Below are 9,286 nucleotides of genomic sequence, written 5' to 3'. Positions count from 1 at the left end.
CTCCCCACCCTCCCCTGCAGCCCCACATTCCGCCTGTGTGTTCGAAAGGGCGAGAAATAACAGCTGGACAAGGAGAGATGGCTGAATGCCAGGTCCCCAGGGAGGAGGGGCTGGGGTTCCGACACCTGGGTCCGAGGGAGGACGTGCCAGAGGCGGGTGACTCCCGGGTCTGAGGGAAGGGGGCCTGAGGGCCTGGACTCCTGGGTCCCGGTGCAGAAGGGACCTGGAGTCCAGATTTTTGGGTCCCAGAGAAAGAAGGATGAGGGCCTGGACTCTTGGGTCCTAGGCGGAGGGACAGTAAAGGACTGGGGTCTGAAGTGGGTGAGGGCTCTGAGCCAGAACTCCGGCATGGGGGTTGAGGATGGTGGGGAAGACAGGGTCTAGAAAGCCATTCTTAGTATCTGCAAGTCAGGAGTTTTCGGGAAACCAGAGCCGGGAGGGAGGGTCCGGTTTCCCAGGGTAGGCAGGATGGCCGCGGGGGAGGCGGGGGGAGGTCTCTGTGCCCGCAGGGAGGGCACTGAGTGTCGGGGACTCCGGAGTCCCACCGCCGGGCGTGGGCATACATGATGGCTTGGGGCCCCGGCCACCTGAGACCCCGGATTGGCCGCGGCCCCTCGTGGGACCGCGCCCTGCGGGCTCCCCGCGATGGTTCCTGGAGCGGGCGCGGCGGGCACCGGAGGCGGGGGAGGGGGCGGGTGCCCCAGCGGGGGCGGGTGGGGAGACCGGGAAGGCCCTGGAGGGCTGCCCAGACATTGGCGCCCTTCCCGGCAGGGGTGCCTGTGGCTTTCCGTATGGGGGTAGTGGTGGCCGGACGCGGGGGTGCGGGGAGGTGAAGGAGATGAGGGGATTGCGGGAGGAGAGGGTCTCCAGGACACCAGGTGTTTCGGAGAGGAGGGCGAGGTGGGTGTGGCTTGGAGTTAAGGCGGAGGGCAGGCGGGGAAGTAACGCCGGCTGGAGGACCCGGTGTTATTGAAGACAAGTCCCTCACCGTTTTCTTCCTGCCCATCGCCAACCCCCCCACCCCCCCCACTCACACCATTCTTTTCCAAAACCCCCTAAGAGCTGGAAAATTCCCCGCCTCCACCAAGCGCGGAGCCAACCCGAAGGCAGCCCCCTTGTGACGTCATGGGTTGCCAGGCAGACTGCTGCGCGGCTCCTGCGGGCCCAGCAGGTTGGTGGAGCGCCTGGAGAGCTGGGAGCCTCGCTCGCTACCCGCGGGCCTTATCCAGCGAGAGGAGGACAGAGATCCGGAGGAGGGCAGAAATTCAGAAACGAGGGACAAGACCCAGACGGAAAGGGAATCAGGAAGAGGGTGGGGAAGAACTCCAATCGTCAAGAAGAGACGGAGACAAAAACTGAATCGAACCACCAGTGCCTGCATCTCAAGCCCTGACCGCGGCCTTCAAGGCTCGGCCTGGTTTGGCTCTAACTGCCTCTTGCATCTCCTCTCTTATCTCCCCCCTCGCCGTCCCAGTGTCTCTGAGGGCCAGCAGGCCCGGATGGATGGGTAGCATTGCGGTCCCTGACAAAGGGTCCTAGAAGGTCTGTCTACCTTGACTTATTTTATTTTATTCCAAACTTGGGGTGATGATGATAGTTTTCGTAAAAGGTACCTCATTTGCAAGAGGAGGCCCTCCCAAAAGACATTTTGTCCCTGGCACCGCCCCAGGGAGGGGGGTGTGCTGTCCTCGAGGGCAGGTCCCAGCCTGGGCTCTGCTACCAGCCGCTGTATGCCCCCCTCAAGGACCTCTTCCCTCTCTGGATCCTTGGTGCTCCTTCCTCGACTTCCTTCTGGCTACCAGTGGGTGGATGGGTGGATTTCAGATGTATCAAAGGCTTGACAGGGCTGCAAGGGCCTTCCGAGATCTTCCTCCTCCTCTCCCCTTTCACAGAAGGGCCAAACTGGCCCAGAAGCAGCACGTCTTTCACCCTAGACCCCCCAGCCACCCAGGCTCAAGGACTTGGGACTCCGGCTTCTTAGCCCACAGCCTCTGACACCCCCCGAGGGTTCCAATCAGAGCTCCCACAGTTCATCCGGTCTTCTTCTGCTCAGGCTGGATTCACACGAGAATGGTTGGGGCAAACGGACAACTGAGAGAAGCCACCGGGGTATGACAGCCAGGGGCGATGGGGACTTGAGCAGATTGGAAAACAGATTCCCCATTAGAAGCGGCCAACACCCTGCTCCAGCCTCTCCACATCGAAAAGCTGGCCCACTGTTGCTGGATGGTGCAAAGTCTCTGGTTAGAACTGACATGGGGGGGCTGCCACGGTCACCCAGAAATCAGTTGAGTGGCCAGAATTGATCGCCAGCATGGCCCTAGGGAGGGCATTACAGGAGGCGGAGGGTCCCCAGGAGAACTCGGAGCTGTTGGTGGGGTCCCCAAAAGGGCATACCAGATGAGGATCCCAGAGGGGCCTCAGATGTGATTGGAGGATTCCAGACAAACAAGGGCATCGCAGAGGTGGCCCGGATACAACAAGGTTCACTGAGGTCCGCCCTCCAGACCTGACAAGGGTGTTTTCAGACATGACAAAAGGATCCCAGAGGCACCGTAGATGTGATCGGAGAATTCCAGACATAAACAAGTGATAGCAGGGTGGTTCCAGAGAATTAGGGGATCTCAAAAATGACAAAGGGATCTGGGGGGACAGACAGAATGAGAGTCACAGATGGGCACAGAGACATGTATGCAAAGGGTTCCCAGAGGGACCCAGACATAACTAGGAGATCTCAGATGGGACAGGAGGGACTCAAACATGAGAAGGGGATCCCAGAAAGCCCCTGGACAGGGCTTAGGGTTGCTGGCAGAGTCCCCCTCTTGGTGTGATGATCTGTAGGCTCACCCTCCCCTAGATGAGATTGAGAGATCGCAGACACACAAGGGATCTCAGACATCACAAGGGGATCCCAGAGAAGCTCTTGGGATTCTGGAAGCACTGCCCTGCCCCGCCCTTCCACACAGACACATAAGTATAGTCGTCTCTGGGTCCTTCAACCCAAGACATGAAGATCTTGGGGCCCCTGGACATGACAAGGGAATCCCAAAGAGGCCCCAGACATGACTGGGGGGATCCCAGAGGGACCCTGGGCAGGGCTTAGGGATTGTGGCAGCGCCCCGCCCCCGCAGCCAGGATGGGGGATCCGTGGGTCCTAGGACCTAGGGTGTGGGGACGCCCACGTGACACAGGCGTGGAGCCCCTGAGAGCCCCCGAGAGGCCGCCCCGGGCTCAGGCCCGGCGGGCGGCGGGCAGCAGCGCACTATCAAACTGGTAGGTGAGCTTGCGCTTGACCTTGCGGATCTCGCCGGTCTTGGCGTAGTTGCGCAGGGCGCGCGCCAGCTTCTGGTAGGTCATGCGTTTGCGGTTGCCCTTCTGCTGGCCCCAGCGGCGCGCCAGGAGCTCCTTGTGCTTCGAGGAGAATTGGAAGACCCCGGCGCCCGGCTCCACCCACCACACGCACTCGCGCATGTCTCCGCGCGTCAGCAGCCCCAGCAGGAACTGGTACAGGCGCAGCTTCTTGCGGGCCCCTGCGGCGGGTGCGGGGCGCGTTAGCTGAAGCATCCTTCGGGCCCCGCCCCACCCCCTCCCCGCTTCACCCCACCCCGGAACCGCCAAGCCTCTGTCTCCCCATAAAGAGAATTGGGGTGACGAAGGTGGCTGCTAGGTACACCTGCCTGGCTCTGTCTGTGCCACACTCCCATCCGGGGCAAGTTGCTCCCCTTTCCTGAATGTGCCACCCCATAACCCCCATCTCCCATCCCTGCTTTATATTTCAGGATGTGTCTCTGTCCTGTGACTGCTTGGTGGCCAGCACGTATCTGTTGAGCGCATGGATGAATCTGTGAAATGGGTTGGCAATGCTCCTCAAAGACTTATGACAGAGCTGACTTGTGGTGAAGAGATCTGAAGTGGGTTTGAATGTGGCCATTTCTCCAGCTCCAGGTCACTCAGTGTGTCAGTTCCGCGGGGACTGGGATCCTGGGAGAGGCCAAGGGGTCTGACTCCCGGGCTCCTTTAAGCAGCAAGGGCCCCACAGAGTTGGGGGGTTCATAGCAGGCACTGGATACAAGAACCCCACCTCTGCCATTTTCCAGCTGTGTGACGTTGGGGTGGTGACTTAACCTCTCTGAGCTGGTGTTTCCTCAGCTAAAAATGAGGCTTGTGTGTGTGTTTTTACAAATCTTTCTGAAGCGCTTAGTACCAGGTGCTGGTCTAGGCACTGAACAATTATGAGCTCATTTAATCTTCATCATAACCCCACGAGATAGGGATGATAATAACAATGCCCATTTTACAGATGGGAAACTGAGGCCCAGATAGGGAAAGTAACTAATAATTCCAACTCCCAGGGGTTGTGAGTAATGGAGGGCACAGGGGCAGAAGCAGGGGTTGAATGATAGATGGGAGTTGATATTGTGATGATTTCTTTTGCTACTGTGTCCATAATGATGGTGAAGATTTATTGAGTGCCAAACTCTGTGCCGAACACTGCTATCTCATTGACATGTATGATCCCCCCTAATTCTCCCAACCACCAGCAATAGACACTATTACTGTCGTCCCCACTGTACAGATAGGAGACCAAGGCACAGAGCGGTAGAGACAGTTGCCCAAGGCAACACAGCCAGCAGATGGCAGATCTGGGAACTGCCCTCAGCGCTGGCGTATATATAGTAGTTGCTTGGGAAGACATGGTTCCTTTAACCTCCCACCCCCCTCTCCAGTTGGAGTCCCTCCCACCCCACTTGCGCCCACATACCTGCCTCCGATCCCCTCCCCTCGGGGCCAGCCATGAGGGCCTCATCTGACTCGCTGTCCGAGACCTCCAGGGCGGGACTGTCCAGCAGGAGGTCCTCTTCCTCTGACAGCACGGGGCTGGGGTATGGGGCGTACGCCAGGGGACCCAGGGTCTGTGGAAGGTCAGGGTTACCTGTAGTCCCAGAGGGAGGTCCCCCTTCTCTCACTCCCTCTGCTTTCGTCCCTTGGCTTCTTCCTGGGCCCCGGCCGTGGCCCTCCCCACTCTGCTCACAGCCTGCACTCTGGCCTCGGTTCAGATCTCCATGGCGTGGCCAGGGGATGCCCGGGCCACCTCCATGAGAGCCTGCTCCACACAGATAATGGCCTTTGGTGCGGCCCCTGACCCACGTTTGTGCCTCTGTTGGCTCGATGGTGCAATGGAGTAATAATGCTGCTTAACCTTAGAGGGTCGTCAGAGGGATGAAGGGGTTCCTGGGTGCACAGGTTTTGATGCAGTGCCTGGCACCTAGGAAACCTCAACCAAATGATGGGGATTTTCATGGTCACCCTGCCCCTCACCTGGCATGTGAAGTCCTCCATGGGGTATGCTGGGAAGCCAGGCCCCGGGGCCTCCAGGCTGGGGGCCGGGTCCAGGTTCCCCACAGGGCTGTAGGTTGAGGGTCCGTAACAGAGCTGGACACCCTGGGTGTGGCTGAAGGTGGCCACAGCCGGGTCAAAGGTTTCATAGGAGGCGGCTGGGACAGCTGGACTGAGGCCGTAGCTCCACAGATCTGGGGGGAAGGGCGCTGAATCAGAAGCTGAGAGGTCTGGCCTCGGCCCCCTCCCCCTGGAAGCCCCTGCACTGGCACAGAGGGACCACTGTGGGCTGTGCAAATCTCTGACCCCAGGATTTGCATGGGCAAGCGGGTGACTGGGAGAGGAAAGGGGAGGAGGTCTGGAGGCCTGAGCTAACCTCGTCCTGCTGTGCCAGGTGACAGCCTCCCCTGGACCTCAGCTCTCCCATCTGTAAAATGGGCCCAAGGGGCAGGTGGGGAGGGTGCTGGGCCAGGATCACTCACCAGGAGCCCCGTCTGGGTCGGGGTAGCTGGAGTGCTTGCAGCTGTCCAGGTCATAGAAGACTCCATCTGGGTACTGATAGGGGTTGGGAAAGAAAAGGGGTCAACCCAGGCTGCAGGGAGACCCCACCCAACCCTGGACCAGCGGGGAGACTATGACAGGCTGGGAGAGGGAGAGAAAGAGAGACACAGAGACTAGGCACCAGAGACAAGGGCAAAGAGAGGGACATCCAGAGATACAGAGTTGGGAGATAGATACAACACAGCAGAAACACACAAAGGCCCAGACCCAGACGCGCGCGCGCACACACACACACACAGAATGAGAGACACAGGTAGGGACACATAGAAAGAGACCAGGGTCTCGCAAAGGGACACAGCAGCCAGCCCCTACTAAGACTGTGGGCTTCCGGGAATCCCAGCACCTCACCGATACACAGTTGTGACATTGTAGCAGCTGGGGAAGGTGTAGATGAATTCCCCCAGTCTTGCCTGCCTGGGGGAGGGGGAGGGGGCCGAAGGGTGAGAGGCACAGAAGTGTTTTTAACAGAGGCAAAGAAGCTCTCCATGCTTTTTTTATCCCCCTCCATATCACTCCGATTCATCCCAAGAATCATGTTGCTTTAGCAATTAAAGTCTAAAACTAGATATATGCCATCCTGATAAACCAGTGATCTCACTGCAAGGTATTTACCCATGAGCCCTGAAAACGTATGTCCACGAAACAGCCTTGTTCAAGAATAATCAGCGCAGCTTTAGGAACAGCCCCCAAACGGGAAACAGCCCAAGTGCCCAGAGACAGGAGAATGGACACACAAACTGCGGTGCGTTCCTAGGATGGAGTACTATACAGCAAGAAAAAAGGACCAACGTCTGACACACACTTGATGTTGCGTGAGGAAACCAGACCCAAAAGGTCTGTGTGATTCACTTTATATAAAGCTCAAAACCAAGCAAAACTAATCCGTGGTGGAAAATATCAGAGGGGTGTATTGATTGGGAAGGGACGTGAGGGAATCTTCCGGAGTGATGGTAATGTTCTCTATCGCGGTCTGGTTCGTGGTTACACAGGTGTGTGCCTATGTTAAAACCTCACTGAGCTGTACACAAGATTCGTCTCTTTCTTGACTTGTAAGGCAAACCTCAATTTTTTTTTTTTAAAGCAAAACTCTTCACGTTGGAGGAGGGTGGGATGTGCTGGCGAAGGGGCACCCACAGGGGGGTTTCTTTCCGGCACGTGAGTGGGGTTTTATTTCTTGGACTGAGCGGTGGGTTTATGGGGGTGGGGTATAGTATTCTGCACGTCTGAAATAGTCCAGACTCAATTTTTGAAAATACGAAGTAAAGCAGAGAAGAGAAGAAGGAATAAGTAGATTTACTAAATGTGGGATGGACGGAGGAAGGGACACAAAGTCAAAGACACAAAGACCCACCCCTCCCCGTTCGAGGAAGTGGACCAGAGTCTGAGAGAAGAGAAGAGATGTTAGGAAAACTTCTGGGATGGAATGGGTAGGAAGGGGGTCCTTGGAGGTACCGAGGAAAAGTCAGAAAGACAAAGGGACAGGAAGGAGTGGAGGGGGAAACTGAGGCAGGGAGGTCGCGATGGGCCACGTGGGTCCCCCCACCCCTCCCTGACCCCCAGGGCCCCGACTCACCAGACAGCTGAAGTGTGGCCCGCCAAGCCTGGAGGGGGAGAGACACAGGGGCATGTCAGGGGCCTCTGCAGCCTCCTGAGTCCCGGAGCGGTCGGGCAGATGGGGGATAGGCGACTGCAGCTGTGACCACCGCAGCTCGTTCACTGCTGCGTGTCTCTGTGTGAGACCAGCCCCACCACACTCACCCCCACCAGGACAGGAAGTGGGGGGCGGGGGCCAGGCAAATGTTTCCCCCTCCCCCGGGATTTGCATAGACAGAGGCTGGGCGGGGGCAGGGAAAGTGAGGGAGAGAAAGTCCCTGGAGAGATGTGGGCGCCCGAGGGCGGGTGGGGGCGGGGCGGGGGCCTTGGTGAGCGAGTCGGTTAAATGGGTCCATCTTGGACCGGAGGAGATAGATGGAGAGATGGACGTCGGGGTAGAGATGGGAAAACACAGAAGAGGTTCAGCAGAGGGGAGAGGAGAGGAGGGAAGGGAGAAAGGTGTGGAGAGACAATTCACATGGCATGGGAGGTAGGAAGTATTTATTAAGCCCCACAGATAGATGGGGTGGGGGACAGACGGGGAGACAGAAGGAGAGATGAAACAAACCGGAGAGACAGAGAAAGACACAGAGAGAGGGAGCGAGAAGCAGAGAACAGAGACCCAAAACAGAAAAGATGTGCTAAGAAGCACAGTGAACAGACCCAGTGAGTGAGTCGGGGATGCAGTGAGACTCCGAGGAGATGGGGACAGAGACAGAGATGGAGGGCCACTTGGGAGAGGACAGCAGGGCAGAGAAGCAAGCATCCCAAGGAAAAGAGATCTTTGGGGTCCAGGGGAGACACGGATGGGACGGAGGAAGGAATCGAGGTGGCAGAGGAAAGAGATCCAGGAGGGGCGAGAGACAGTGTGGACCTCCCTCCCCTCCCACCCACCTGCCCCCTGGGTGGGGCAGGCCCGGCAGAGGGGTCAAAGGTGAGGTGCAGGGCAGGGGTCCTGCGTACCACGTTCGGGTGGCCCCCACTTACTGTGCAGCCTCTAGGGTGAGCATGGTGGTGCTGGGCTGGGCTCGCTGCCGCCTGCAGACACCACCCCTATTTATACCTTGGCCCAGCCCCCTGGGGGGGGCAGGGGTGCCGGCGGCTGTGAGCTCAGCCCGCCTCAAAAATCCCCTCAGGGAGGGAGTCAGGGGAGGGGGCTGGATTGCACAACCCCTTGGTCACGTGGCAGGGAGGGTGGGCCCAGGGTCTGTCTGGATTTGGGGATCCCCAGGGTTGGGATGGGGGGATTGACCCTAAGGAGTGGAGATGGGAGAGGAGCCAGATTTGGGGGGACCCTGAAAAAGTAAAGGAAGGATCAAGGGGTCCTGTGGGCAGGGGGGGTGGGGGGAGGCTCTGGACCCAGGAACCAGAGGGGAGTGGGTTGCCAGGCGCTGGGGGCACGTCGAGACCGCCGGCTGACGAGAGCACTGGGGGGTGTCAGAGGTGGGGGGGCCCCGGGCTCTCAGAGTAGACGTGGGTTGGACTGGGGTCCCTGAGAAAAACCCAGGGCCGAAGCCGGTGGAGACCCCAATGTGGAAACATTGTGGGTGTGTGACATGAGAGGGGGGTCCCCCTGGTCGTTCCGGGGAGCGGGAGCCTCCAAGCCAGGGGCTGCCCCAGGCCTGGAGGAAACAGGTCAGCACCTGGAGGGCGGGGCAGCCGGGCCAGAGGAGCTTGTGCCCATAGATGCTCTGCTCACTGGGCCTCGAGGGAGGGCTCGCGGGGGTGGGGGTGAGACCCGGCCCAGGGAGCTTGCAGGGAGGGTGAGGGAGTCCGGTGAGGGCCTCCTGGGGGT

General features: G+C 58.9%; 1 protein-coding gene across 2 annotated transcripts; it reads right to left on the bottom strand.

The window, feature by feature from the left end:
- Positions 1-1,356: 1,356 nt before the first annotated feature.
- SPIB (Spi-B transcription factor) lies at positions 1,357-9,222 on the bottom strand. Of its 2 annotated transcripts, XM_004286141.4 has the most exons (6): positions 8,479-9,222; positions 7,472-7,499; positions 5,820-5,892; positions 5,320-5,531; positions 4,763-4,913; positions 1,357-3,530 (listed from the first exon to the last, which is right to left on the bottom strand). In XM_004286141.4, exons 1-6 carry the CDS (start codon positions 8,499-8,501, stop codon positions 3,232-3,234), a joined length of 786 nt encoding a protein of 261 aa, XP_004286189.1. In that variant the 5' UTR covers positions 8,502-9,222; the 3' UTR covers positions 1,357-3,231. The 2 variants fall into 2 exon arrangements, with proteins under 2 accessions (XP_004286189.1, XP_033273046.1); XM_033417155.2 differs by lacking the exon at positions 8,479-9,222 and having other exon boundaries at positions 7,472-8,366.
- Positions 9,223-9,286: the final 64 nt, after the last annotated feature.

This window comes from Orcinus orca, chromosome 20, assembly GCF_937001465.1.
Source record: "Orcinus orca chromosome 20, mOrcOrc1.1, whole genome shotgun sequence".
Taxonomy (NCBI): Eukaryota; Metazoa; Chordata; class Mammalia; order Artiodactyla; family Delphinidae; genus Orcinus; species Orcinus orca.
The sequence above is the reverse complement of the archived record's forward strand: the minus strand, read 5'-3'. Positions and strand labels throughout refer to the sequence as shown.

Bases quoted from the DNA above. Each gene is read 5' to 3' on its own strand.
- SPIB (XM_033417155.2), bottom strand. From the start codon at position 8,257: ATGCTTGCTTCTCTGCCCTGCTGTCCTCTCCCAAGTGGCCCTCCATCT. The intron at 5,893-7,471 runs GTGAGTCGGGGC...AACCCCTATCAG, and splicing joins GGCCACACTTCAGCTGTCTG to TACCCAGATGGAGTCTTCTA. The intron at 5,532-5,819 runs GTGAGTGATCCT...CCTTCCCCCCAG, and splicing joins CGACCCAGACGGGGCTCCTG to ATCTGTGGAGCTACGGCCTC.